The sequence below is a fragment of the Ruditapes philippinarum genome, unplaced genomic scaffold (assembly GCF_026571515.1).
Source record: "Ruditapes philippinarum isolate M1 unplaced genomic scaffold, ASM2657151v2 ctg2043_1_1_1_1, whole genome shotgun sequence".
Lineage (NCBI taxonomy): Eukaryota > Metazoa > Mollusca > Bivalvia > Venerida > Veneridae > Ruditapes > Ruditapes philippinarum.
Window position 1 is genome coordinate 66,671 of NW_026856121.1, and position 15,141 is coordinate 81,811.

Genomic DNA, 15,141 nt, shown 5'->3' on the forward strand with positions numbered 1-15,141 from the left:
GCTTGTTTGGATTTTTTACCAATGGCTAATAGAGCTAAAGTTTTTGCAGCCTCGTTTTTATGATATCAAGTACATCATACATGTTTTCCAAAGAACAATGTAATTGACAACACAATAAAATGACATTCCCTGTTAGTAAAGTCAAATTAATACTGTTTGAAGATGACAAAAATAGATAGGTAATTATGTGACTAATGGTATTCATGAGACCGACATTTTCATCACTTTCAATAGTTTCTAGACACATAGAGAGATCTATAAATAGAATCACCAGATAATTGCATTCCAGTCCAGTAAAACAGCAATAAAATGTCATGGGATTCCTTAGGTAATTATCTCGCTATAAAACCTTACAATTACCTTTCCAATTTAGAAAAAAAATATATATACATAGTATATATAGTTTATCATTAATCTAGATCTAAGTACATGAAGAAAGCATCATATTCCAGAATAAATACTGGATTTGATCTTTGAAAACTAAAACATTTTTTACTCAGATGTTACTTAAAAAATCATATCATACATGTATTTGAAGACAATACGTACATACAATGGGTTTTTAAAAAATGCTGAAAGATTTTTCCATTTTTTTCACCAGCAGGCTAGTGAAATTAGACTTAAAACATTATCTGATACTGTTATTATCTAACAAAATTTAATAAGAATCAAATAAGAATGGCGACCAACCAATTATGACCAATAGAGCACTGGCTAATCTATATTGTTCACCCCAGGTGATATAATAATGAGGAAATACACATAAACCACATGCCGAAGAAGTTTATTAATTCTGAGAGCTCTATACTGAGTTAATCATACAATCACAACTTTTTGTCTCTTTAGATCAATCTCCAGACCTCAAACACAATTGTTGAAATATACAGAATGGATATTGTATATGATGGAACAATAGCAAGTAATTATGCTGGAAGTTATTGACTAAGTTTACTTCATTATAATTTGTGTGAAAATTCTAAAAAAAAAGATCAATTTATAGTTAAAAGAAGAAAGTATGTAATAATTTTTGTAATTTTTATTAATATCTTTGTATAAACAGAAAGTACAAATGTTTATCTGTTGAAGATACTTCAAATTTGGTTGTAAAGGACATTCTTTGACTAAAACTTTACTTTGATTGACTCACACATATTTTTCTAATCATAATTTTACCAAAATTGACTGCTTTCAGTTGAATGTCTAATAAATACATTTGTTATTCATTTTCCAAAGATAACAATATCCTCTGTTATTGTCAACATCTAAAATCACAAAGAAGAACTGTATACATTCAATATGTATAAACACCAAACTCATCAAGATATAACGATTGTTAAGACAAACACCATTGTCAAAATCACATCATGATAAAATATTCATCAAGTTACAGAATGATACTGTCAACCATGTTTAAATCTTTATCCAATTAGGTGTCTCATCACATAATTATTTTCCAATCAATAGTGTCATCACATATGGTGATAATTTTGACCAGTTAAGAGGAGTGTTTTCACATAATAATACACTGGTATTTCTATCCAATTAGGGGTATCACATAGTATTATGCTGACATTTCTATCCAATCAGGAATGTTATTGTATATGCTTAAATTTCTATTCAATCACCACCATGGTCAATTATTATAAATCCAATCATGACTGTTGTTAGCCTGTAACTTATGTGAATATTTATGAAGTCATCAGAATGGTAACTTCTTTTGGCATAATTTTGTTGATAACATAACATATCACAACATACATGTATTTTGGACAATTAGATCTAGATTGAATATTGGAAATATTATCCAAACAGGCAGGCAGAAAATTTCAACAAACACAGTTTGTTGTATTTTTTTACCAAACATTTATTCCTCAAAAAATAAAAGTTCATGGGGGTAAAAATCAACAAAATTTCTGAATTGTCCTCTGTTGAATGCAGCAGATATCACTATGTTTTACAAGAGCCTGGTTGCCCAGTGTGGGCCACATATGACTTTTTCTTCTATCTAAAGGCAAACACATTGGAGAGAGGTACATTATATAGAAGGGTTCTCTAATAAAATAAGAAAACATCATTTGCTTGTACAAATTTCATTTAAATTTCATACTTGACCTTGGCAGTCAAGGTCATTTACAGATAATTATCGTACTTAATTCTTCAACATAACAGCATTGTGATAAGTGTTGTTTTGTCTAAGCAGTAAAAATTATATATAATTATGTCTATTGATAACAAAGTTACCAAAATTGACACACTTGACCATGTCTATCATGGTCCATTTGAGGTCAAAGTCATACTTAATTCAACATGTAAGTTTTGCAATAAGCATTGTTTTGTCCAAGTATGAATCTGCACATTTGCGTAGAATAACTAATCTGAAAAAAATATCATGAACAAATTTTTTTCATATAACAAACTGCATAACTATATTATCGTTTGCTCTACTAATGACATTGTACTTCTGTTCCATTAGGAAAAATGATGTAAAAATAAAGTAATTTAATCAATGCACTGAAGAGATTCAAGCACTATAAGTACAAGAATCAGACAAAAACTGACATCTTGTCAAACATACCATAAGCTAAAACACAAAGATACACCACAGATCAAATCCATATTTGTACACATGTCACAAATAAATAAAATATAGCAACCAATCAAAAATTGTCTTGCATCACACAAAAATTCAAATTGACTAATCAGCATCAGTGTTATTATCACATGTTATGTAACAACCAATCAGCAATTTCAATAGTCAGTAATACAACTACAGCTGACTAGCCAATCATCTATTGCCATAGAATGTCACATGACTATCACATGATGTATGAGGAATATTTTAGCTACTGCTAGGAGCCCTGACTGGATGAGGGATTCTGGGTATTCTGGGAAGGATCTCCACCTTTGCTTCCATCTGTAAAAAATCAGAAAGAGAGAAATATCAGTCATGATAAACTTCACTACGATTTTTTTCAACATGGACAAATTTGACCAATGTTTAGCTCCATTTAAGTCTGTTGAAGGAGCTAAGTTCCACTGAAGTCAAAAAACCTAAAAACATAAAATTTTAAATACTAACATAGACCAAAATTAATGAAGAACTAAAAAAGGAAAAATCTGGAGAGGATAATTAAGAAAATTATACTCATAATTAAATTGAGTATCATATTTTGTGCAACTCTTGTTGTTGTTGTTTTTTGGTCATTTTGCACAATTTAAAGGTATATTTGGCCCATATTTCATATTTCAAAAAATACACAAATGCAGCATAATCGTAAAGTAAATGTCAGATAAACATGTTTTGAGTACATACTGAGTTGATGTAATGTGTTTAAACCTCTACACACGATAGGTATACACAGTATAAATACATAGTGTCATTAAAAAAACTGGCAGTTTTTTTAAAAATTTGCTAATATGAAATGGCCTGTAATTTTGAATGCTGCTTTCAATATAGACCGGATTTGTTTCATTAGTTAAGTTAGACATATTCCAGGAGAATTTTCTATATTTCATTAAATTTCTGAGACAAAAATATTTTATCAAAAAATGGGCATAGTACATCTTTAAATAATTATTAAAAATAGGGTGACCTGAAAATTCACACTCAAATTATTGGAAAAGACCTACATCAAATGATGTAAATCTATGAAAATTACCACAAAATAGGTCAGAATCTGTAAAAATAGCCCTTACTGCATGACAAAAATATGATGATAATAGTGCAAAAATTTGTCCTTAATTGCATAATACATAAATAATTATTTCTTGAATTGTGAATATTTTTTACTTTTCTTGAAATCTTAATACAATGATCTACAGGTTGATTTTCTTGAAATATTTTGGCTCATCTGGAGGCATGCAGCTTTAAATTTGGCTCCTAGCTCCCTTGTTTTCTTTTCAAGTGCCATAAACAATCACTTTTGTGATTCAAATACTGTAATTTACATTACCTGAGCAATTAAGTTTCTCCATTCCTTCAGCTAGACCCCCTGTGCCAACTCCTGCCCTATCTGAGTCGAGAATATCAGGCATGGCATTTCGTCGGCCAGTCCTACCACTGGCAATAAATTCTTCGAGACTTAGTCCCCCTAGATCCATGTCTTCTGGACTGTTATTTGAAGAATTAGAAGCAGTCTGAAAATAGTCAACATATATAAACTTAAAAAACTGTCACACAAATAGCAAAATTACATTTATATGAAACAATCAGACAATGATATAAAAAAAATTAAGATGAATAGTCCTTATCAAGAATAAGAAGTATTCAATATTGACTTAGTAACAACATTCTAAAATTGTCTGGCATATGTGATGCTAGGACTAGCAATATACTGGTAGTAAATAAGACAGTTTAATGCCTGTGGTATATAAAACTGGCAACAAACTGGTTGCATAAAGGACTGCACTGCATGGTAATATGCTGGTGGCATACAGGACTGGCAATATACTGGTGGCATACAGGACTAGCAATAAACTGGTGGCAAACAAGACTGCAATAAACTGGTAGCAAACAAGACTGGCCATGAACTGGTGGCATACAGGACTGGCAAGAAACTGGTGGCATACAAGACTGCAATATACTGGTGGCATAAAGGTGTGGAAATGTACTGGTGGCATAAAGAACTGGAAAACAGGTGACATACAAGACTGGAAATATTCTGGTGGCATGAAGGACTGGAAATATTCTGGTGGCATGAAGGACTGGAAATATACTGGTGGCATGAAGGACTGGAGGAAATATACTGGCGGCATGAAGGAGAGGAGGAAAGATACTGGTGGCATGAAGGACTGGAGGAAATATTCTGGTGGCATGAAGGACTGGAAATATACTGGTGTCATGAAGGGCTGGAAATATACTGGTGGCATGAAGGACTGGAGGAAATATACTGGTGGCATGAAGGACAGGAGGAAAGATACTGGTGGCATGAAGGACTGGAGGAAATATTCTGGTGGCATGAAGGACTGGAAATATACTGGTGTCATGAAGGGCTGGAAATATACTGGTGGCATAAAGAACTGGAAAACAGGTGACATACAAGACTGGAAATATTCTGGTGGCATGAAGGACTTGAAATATTCTGGTGGCATGAAGGACTGGAAATATACTGGTGGCATGAAGGACTGGAGGAAATATACTGGTGGCATGAAGGACAGGAGGAAGATACTGGTGGCATGAAGGACTGGAGGAAATATACTGGTGGCATAAAGGACTGGGGGAAATATACTGGTGGCATAAAGGACTGGAGGAAATATACTGGTGGCATAAAGGACTGAAATATACTGGTGACATAAAGGACTGGAGGAAATATACTGGTGGCATAAAGGACTAGAAATATTCTGGTGGCATGAAGGACTGGAGGAAATATACTGGTGGCATAAAGGACTGAAATATACTGGTGGCATGAAGGACTGGAGGAAATATACTGGTGGCATAAAGGACTGGAAATATACTGGTGACATGAAGGACTGGAGGAAATATACTGGTGGCATAAAGGACTGGAAATGTACTGGTGGCATAAAGGACTGAAATATACTGGTGACAAAAAGGACTGGAAATGTACTGGTGGCATAAAGGACTGGAGGAAATAAACTGGTTGCATAAAGGACTGGAAATATACTGGTGCCCTAAAGGATTTAAAAGGATTAGAGGAAATAAACTGGTGGCATAAAGGACTGGAGGAAATGAACTGGTGGCATAAAGAACTGGAAATATACTGGTGGCATGAAGGACTGGAAATATTCTGGTGGCATGAAGGACTGGAGGAAATATACTGGTGGCATAAAGGACTGAAATATACTGGTGACAAAAAGGACTTGAAATGTACTGGTGGCATAAAGGACTAGCGGAAATAAACTGGTTGCATAAAGGACTGGAAATATACTGGTGCCCTAAAGGATTTAAAAGGATTAGAGGAAATAAACTGGTGGCATAAAGGACTGGAGGAAATGAACTGGTGGCATAAAGAACTGGAAATATACTGGTGGCATGAAGGACTGGAAATATATTGGTGGCATGAAGTACTGGAGGAAATATACTGGTGGCACAAAGGACGGGAAATATACAGGTGGCATGAAGGACTGAAGGAAATATACTGGTGGCATAAAGGACTGGAAATATACTGGTGGCATGAAGGACAGAAAATATATTTGTGACATGAAGGACTGGAGGAAATATACTGTTGGCATAAAGGACTGGAAATATACTGGTGGCATGAAGGACAGGAGGAAATATACTGGTGGCATGAAGGACTGGAGGAAATATACTGGTGGCATGAAGGACAGGAGGAAATATACTGGTGGCATAAAGGACTGAAATATACTGGTGGCATAAAGGACTGGAAATATACTGGTGGCATGAAGGACTGGAAATATACTGGTGGCATAAAGGACTAGAAATATACTGGTGGCATAAAGGACTGGAAATATACTGGTGGCATAAAGGACTGGAGGAAATATACTGGTGGCACAAAGGACTGAAATATACTGGTAGCATAAAGGACTGGAAATATACTGGTGGCATGAAGGACTGGAGGAAATATACTGAAGGCATAAAGGACTGGAAATATATTGGTGGCATGAAGGACTAGAGGAAATATGCTGGTGGCATAAAGGACTGAAATATACTGGTGGCATAAAGGACTGGTAATATACTGGTGGCATAAAGGACTGGAAATATACTGGTGGCATGAAGGACTGGAAATATGTTGGTGGCATGAGGGACTGGAGGAAATATACTGGTGGCATATTGAAGGACTGAAATATACTGGAGGCATAAAGGACTGGAGGAAATATACTGGTGGCATAAAGGACTGAAGTACACTGGTGACATAAAGGACTGGAAATATACTGGTGGCATAAAGGACTGGAAATATACTGGTGGCATAAAGGACTGGAGGAAATATACTGGTGGAATAAAGGACTGGAAATATACTGGTGGTATAAAGGACTGGAAATATACTGAAGGCATAAAAGACAGGAAATATACTGGTGGCATAAAGGACTGGAAATATACTGAAGGCATAAAAGACTGAAAATAAAGGACTGGAAATATACAGGTGGCATGAAGGACTGGAGGAAATATACTGGTGGCATAAAGGACTGAAATATACTGGTGGCATAAAGGACTTGAAATATACTGGTGTCATGAAGGACTGGAGGAAATATACTGGTGGCATAAAGGAATCGAAATATATACTGGTGGCATGAAGGACTGGAGGAAATATACTGGTGGCATAAAGGACTGGAAATATACTGGTGGCATAAAGGACTGGAAATATACTGGTGGCATAAAAGACTTGAAATATACTGGTGGCATAAAGGAATCGAAATATATACTGGTGGCATAAAGGACTGGAGGAAATATACTGGTGGCATAAAGGACTGGAAATATACTGGTGGCATAAAGGACTGGAGGAAATATACTGGTGGCATAAAGGACTAGAAAATATACTGGTGGCATGAAGGACTGGAGGAAATATACTGGTGGCATAAAGGACTGGAAATATACTGGTGGCATAAAGGACTGGAAATATACTGGTGGCATGAAGGACTGGAGGAAATATACTGGTGGCATGAAGGACAGGAGGAAAGATACTGGTGGCATGAAGGACTGGAGGAAATATACTGGTGGCATAAAGGACTGGAAATAATGTATACTGGTGGCATGAAGGACTGGAGGAAATATACTGGTAGCATAAAAGGACTAGAAATATACTGGTGGCATGAAGGACTGGAGAAAATTATCTGGTGGCATAAAGGACTGGAAATATACTGGTGGCATAAAGGACTGGAAATATACTTGTGACAAGAAGGACTGGAGGAAATGAACTGGTGGAATAAAGGACTGAAAATTTTCCTGGTGATGTATATCAAGTGAAAATATTTAGTTTAATGATTTCCCTAGAGTCAAATTATGAACTCAGAACAAATTTTGATGCAATGGTAATACACAGATTTGTTACAATAATGCAATAATCCATCAAAAGAATGCTTTACTTTTGAAAAAAAAAGGTTATTACTTTCAAAACTGCCTTTAAAATTTTGACTACACATCAGCAGGGTTGCAATTATATTTTTTCTGGGATGTTTTGTTTTAATTTTGAGGCGGTCATTTTAGGTTCTATCACAAGGTAGCCAAAAATATATTTAAGACAGTCATTTTGTTCTACAGCTGCCTCCTAATGACAACTCTGATATCATAATTATATGTTGTAGTTTTTTTAACAAAATATTTTTATATATAACAACTTTGAAATTCCGATTTAGTAAAGGAACCTATTTTGTAGTACAAGATCAATAAAGATACTGCAAATTTTATAATAATTGACATGTTGATATGTAATAGGAATCTTAATTTATGATTTATTAATTTCTTGAGCAATGCTAAAATTTCTCTCAGTATTTATTCAAGTTACAGAAAAGTAAAAAAAAAAAAAACTAGTACAGTCTATGAATTTAGCAGTTGCCTTTGGCAGTTGAGTGTAGGTAAAAAATTTCAAGTCACAAGTCAGAAAAATTAACAACTGATCACCTTATTTAAGTAACAGATAATCTCATTTTCTGATAACAGCTAGCAGTAGAACATGCAAGACTATTCTCACTGGAGATATTAACAACTTGCACAAAAAAAGTTAACCAAAGTGTGACACTGATGCAAGAGTGAGTACAATCAAGCACTCCCTGTTCTTTGAATAGTTGAGCTAAAAATAAAATGACTGAATTACAAATGGTACAATAAACTTATTCATTCTCAATCAATGAAATAAAACAACTATATTGACTTTACTAATCCCACTGTGAAAGTTTATAACATTTTGATCAATAAAATATACTAGCTGGCTTGATTGTGAGATAATGACATTTACCACTTGTCCAAATGGCTTCTGGATTTTCTGTTTAGATTTATATGAGACAGCAGCTAGAAGTCTTCCTGTTTTACTTGACTAATTCATGAGATATATGTCTTCATTTATCACAGAATTATCAAACATTTTATCATGTTAACAAATTGTATCAACTGTTAGTAGATGATATATTCCTCTACATAAAATCTCACACCCTTATCTCAGAAGTTTCTAAAGGAATTACACATTTCTTCTGCCATTTTCTATCAAACCATGGTAAAAAACATTCATGTCATTCCCTCTAGAATAGATGACAGATAAATGCAGAATAAAGCAAAATAAAAGTTAGCAGATTTATTAACTCAAGACTAAACTAATGATTAGTACAAATTTACTTGTTTAATTTTGTAAACTCTTTATTAACTTCAACAGATCTGAATGTTATATAAATGTATTTATAATGTTGTTTGCACTTTGTGGTGGGAGTATAAAATCTGACCCTGTACAATCAATCAATCAATCAATCAACCAATCAATCAATTCAACAATCAATCAATCAATCCAATCAATTCAATTCAGTTTAACAATCTTTTGATCAATCAATCAATCCAAACAATTGAATTCAATAATCAATCAATCAATTCAATTCAGTTCAACAATCAATTGATCAATCAATCAATCCAAACAATTCAATTCAATAATCAATCAATCGATTTAATTCAATTAAAAAGTTGCATAGTATTACAATGTATACATATATATTTGAAGATTGTTTAGCAAAACGTTAATGGTAAAAATTTAAGTCCTTTTTCTAATGTTGCAGAGTCTGATTTTCCTACATGAATATAGTAAGAATATATATTTACAATGATGCCTACGCCTAATTGTTCAAGCACGAGTCTATCAAACATAAGTAGTGTGGTCAAGTTTTATTCAATTTATTAATTCTCTGCAATGTACATTAATATAAATATATTATTTTTATTTACATCACAGTCAAGTATCTGTTTCCCAGAATGCTATCTAAAATATATGATGATAATTAACAATTCAATGGAGTCTATACAATGAATAACAATTAGTAGCAGAAAAGCCTTGAGAGTGGCTACATCAAATGTCATAGTAGCAATTTTTTCCCCTGATTTGTGATAACAAAATCAATATAGACTCTAAGTTATATGGCACTTGAGCCTCTTGGCAATAGAAAATGATTAATACCAGACAAAGTATTATAACAATATTGAGACAACTCTAAAATAATACTTCCAAGTTCTATTATAATGTGTTTTGATATCTGAAGTAAAATAGAAACTTCATGAATGTGACACTTACTTAGATTAATGTATTCATTTCACTATTATACTTGTTCCATTTTAACCAGTAGTCCCATTTAAGGTAACAGTGAGTTTGAATCCTGAGTTCAGACCATGATCAGCCAGCACAGAAAGTGCTGTCATTTCATTGTCTGCACTTTCTGCTACTAAGTCAGTTCTAAATCTGAAATTTTCCCTGAAAATGATGATGAAGTTTTGTTTACATTGTAAGTTGGACAAGTAGAATTATTTAAATTATTTAGCATGACAGAAATTAAGACAAAATTTTCAGAGAAAAAACTATTGACACAACAATGGGGGGATCATAAAAAAAGCTCTTATATATTTGCCAACCCTTGTTATAAAATTATGTGTGCCGCAAGTCTGATTCAATGCTGTATCAATTAAAATTCTTCCTCGAAGATCCATTAGTGACAAATATAAAGCTATATCCCACAATAAAGATCCATATCAAATGATACAGCCTTCTGAGAGTCCTGACTTCTGTAACAAATCAATATGGTCACAAGTTAAATGACACTTTGTCTCCTCCAGCAATAGAAAAGATTAATAATAGGAAACAATCCATCAGTATTAAGATCCACTCAAACAAAATTACTGCCACTTGAGGGACAATCACTGCATGAAATTGTCTAGTGCACCAGCATTGAGTTTGACCTTGGTGTTTGTGCACCCGCACAATTTGCACATGTTTAAGTGCACTGGCACAATATAACCTTGTCTAAGTACAACAGCACAGACATTCCAATTAAATGGACTAAGGGATCATTTCTTTTGCTATCTTCTTTTGTTTAATCGAAGACCAATGGCCCCTTATTCTATTGTTACGGAATGATTTTGTTTGGATTTTTACAACATGTCAACACATAACTGGCCATATCGTTATGTGTTGAAGTGCCGTAAAAATCCAAACAAACAAACAAAATCATTACGTAACAATAGAATAAGGGAATGAACTCTATTGTTCTCTTCTGTTCTGTTTACAGTTACTTGGCCCCCTACTTCTATTAAATGGCACAATATAATCATGTCTAAGTGCACCAGACCAATATGACCTAGCTTCTCTAGGTGCAACAGCACAATATGACCTTTTCTAGGTGCACCAGAACAATATGACCTTTAGGTACAACAGAATAATATGACCTTCTCTAGGTGCAACAGAGCAATATGACCTTTAGGTACAACAGAATAATATGACCTTCTCTAGGTTCACCAGAACAATATGACCTTCTCTAGGTGCACCAGAGCAATATGACCTTTAGGTACAACAGAACAATATGACCTTCTCTAGGTGCACCAGAACAATATGACCTTCTCTAGGTGCACCAGAGCAATATGACCTTTAGGTACAACAGAACAATATGACCTTCTCTAGGTGCAACAACACAATATGACCTTCTCTAGGTGCACCAAAACAATATGACCTTTAGGTACAAAAGAACAATATGACCTTCTCTAGGTGCACCAGAACAATATGACCTTCTCTAGGTGCACCAGAACAATATGACCTTCTCTAGGTGCACCAGAGCAATATGACCTTCTCTAGGTGCACCAGAGCAATATGACCTTCTCTAGGTGCACCAGAGCAATATGACCTTCTCTAGGTACAACAGAACAATATGACCTTCTCTAGGTGCACCAGAACAATATGACCTTCTCTAGGTGCACCAGAGCAATATGACCTTTAGGTACAACAGAACAATATGACCTTCTCTAGGTGCAACAACACAATATGACCTCCTCTAGGTGCACCAAAACAATATGACCTTCTCTAGGTGCACCAGAACAATATGACCTTCTCTAGGTGCAATAGCACAATATGACCTTTAGGTACAAAAGAACAATATGACCTTCTCTAGGTGCACCAGAGCAATATGACCTTTAGGTACAACAGAACAATATGACCTTCTCTAGGTGCACCAGAACAATATGACCTTCTCTAGGTGCACCAGAACAATATGACCTTCTCTAGGTGCAATAGCACAATATGACCTTTAGGTACAAAAGAACAATATGACCTTCTCTAGGTGCACCAGAACAATATGACCTTCTCTAGGTGCACCAGAACAATATGACCTTCTCTAGGTGCACCAGAGCAATATGACCTTTAGGTACAACAGAACAATATGACCTTCTCTAGGTTCAACAACACAATATGAACTTCTCTAGGTGCACCAAAACAATATGACCTTCTCTAGGTGCACCAGAACAATATGACCTTCTCTAGGTGCAATAGCACAATATGACCTTTAGGTACAACAGAACAATATGACCTTCTCTAGGTGCACAAAAACAATATGACCTCTAGGTGCAACAGTACAATATGACATTCTCTAAGTGCACCAGAACAATATGACCTTCTCTTAGTGCACCAAAACAATATGACATTTTCTAGGTGCAACAGCACAATATGACCTTCTCTAGGTGCACCAAAACAATATGACCTCTAGGTGCATCAGAACAATATGACCTTCTCTAGGTGCATCAGAATAATATGACCTTCTCTAAGTACACCAAAACAATATGACATTTTCTAGGTGCAACAGCACAATATGACCTTCTCTAGGTGCACCAAAACAATATGACCTCTAGGTGCATCAGAACAATATGACCTTCTCTAGGTGCATCAGAATAATATGACCTTCTCTAAGTACACCAAAACAATATGACCTTCTCTAGGTGCACCAGAACAATATGACCTCTAAGTGCACCAGAACAATATGACCTTCTCTAGGTGCATCAGAATAATATGACCTTCTCTAAGTACACCAAAACAATATGACCTTCTCTATGTGCACCAGAACAATATGACCTCTAAGTGCACCAGAACAATATGACCTTCTCTAGGTGCATCAGAATAATATGACCTTCTCTAAGTACACCAAAACAATATGACCTTTTCTAGGTACACCAGAACAATATGACCTTCTCTAGGTGCATCAGAATAATATGACCTTCTCTAAGTACACCAGAACAATATGACCTTTTTTCTAGGTGTAACAGCACAATATGACCTTCTCTAAGTACACCAGAACAATATGACATTTTCTAGGTGCAACAGCACAATATGACCTTCTCTAGGTGCACCAAAACAATATGACCTCTAGGTGCATCAGCAGAATATGACCTTGTCTAAGCGGTAATTACTGCTAAGATATACAGGAATGCTGGGTTTGTTGATCAAAAGTTAACATGTGATAAAAAATATGTGCACAATATGACCATTTTCAATGCACCAGCACAACAAGGCCTTGACTAATTTTTTTTCTAGTTTAATATTTTATAACTGTTTACAGTAGTTTTATAGCTGCAATTAGTATCTATAACTGTAAGTTTAGCCTTTTATAACTGTATTAGTTAAGTGTTTTATTTTAAACTGTAAGTAACATTGTATTATTATTTGTATAGTTTAGCATTTTATATCTGTAAAGTTAAGTGTTTTATAAAAATTAACCATTGATAACATTTTATAACTGTATAGTTTAGCATTTTATAACTCGATAGATAAAATTTTATAACTGTTTAGTTTAGCATTTAATAACATAAGATAACAATTCATAACAGTATAGTTTAGTGTTTTGTATTTACTGTAGATAACTTTTTATAACTATATATATAGTTTAGCACTTTACATCTTTATAGTTTAGTGTTTTGTAACTGTAGATAACATTTTATAACTGTATATATAGTTTAACACTTTACATCTTTATAGTATAGTGTTTTGTAACTGTAGATAACTTTTTATAACTATATATATAGTTTAGCACTTTACATCTTTATAGTTTAGTGTTTTGTAACTGTAGATAACATTTTATAACTGTATATATAGTTTAGCACTTTACATCTTTATAGTATAGTGTTTTGTTACTGTAGATAACATTTTATAACTGTATATATAGTTTAGCACTTTACATCTTTATAGTTTAGTGTTTTGTAACTGTAGATAACATTTTATAACTGTATATATAGTTTAGCACTTTACATCTTTATAGTTTAGTGTTTTGTAACTGTAGATAACATTTTATAACTGTATATATAGTTTAGCACTTTACATCTTTATAGTTTAGTGTTTTGTAACTGTAGATAACATTTTATAACTGTATATATAGTTTAGCACTTTACATCTTTATAGTATAGTGTTTTGTTACTGTAGATAACATTTTATAACTGTATATATAGTTTAGCACTTTACATCTTTATAGTTTAGTGTTTTGTAATTGTAGATAACATTTGATAACTGTATATATAGTTTAGCACTTTACATCTTTATCATAAGTTTAGTGTTTTGTAACTGTAGATAACATTTTATAACTGTATATATAGTTTAGCACTTTACATTTTTATAGTTTAGTGTTTTGTAACTGTAGATAACATTTTATAACTGTATATATAGTTTAGCACTTTACATCTTTATAGTTTAGTGTTTTGTAACTGTAGATAACATTTTATAACTGTATATATAGTTTAGCACTTTACATCTTTATAGTATAGTGTTTTGTAACTGTAGATAACATTTTATAACTGTATATATACATGTAGTTTAGCACTTTACATCTTTATAGTTTAGTGTTTTGTAACTGTAGATAACATTTTATAACTGTATATATAGTTTAGCACTTTACATCTTTATAGTATAGTGTTTTGTAACTGTAGATAACATTTTATAACTGTATATATAGTTTAGCACTTTACATCTTTATAGTTTAGTGTTTTGTAACTGTAGATAACATTTGATAACTGTATATATAGTTTAGCACTTTACATCTTTATAGTTTAGTGTTTTGTAACTGTAGATAACATTTTATAACTGTATATATAGTTTAGCACTTTACATCTTTATAGTATAGTGTTTTGTAACTGTAGATAACATTTTATAACTGTATTATAAGTTTAGCATTTTACATTGATATAGTCAAGTGTTTTTTAAAAATTAATCGTAGATAACATTTAACAACTGAATA

At 33.4% G+C, this 15,141-nt stretch overlaps 1 protein-coding gene across 3 annotated transcripts in view; it reads right to left on the reverse strand.

The window, feature by feature from the left end:
• Positions 1 to 2,531: 2,531 nt before the first annotated feature.
• The window catches only part of LOC132745441 (cAMP-dependent protein kinase inhibitor alpha-like), a 56,967-nt gene continuing 44,357 nt past the window's right edge, over positions 2,532 to 15,141 (reverse strand). For all 3 annotated transcript variants that reach the window (XM_060734357.1, XM_060734359.1, XM_060734358.1), the window contains 2 exons: positions 3,954 to 4,137; positions 2,532 to 2,914 (listed from right to left, as the gene is read on the reverse strand). In XM_060734357.1, coding sequence (XP_060590340.1) covers positions 2,850 to 2,914; positions 3,954 to 4,137 — 249 coding nt within the window. In that variant the 3' untranslated portion in view covers positions 2,532 to 2,849. The remainder of the gene's footprint in view (positions 2,915 to 3,953; positions 4,138 to 15,141) is intronic.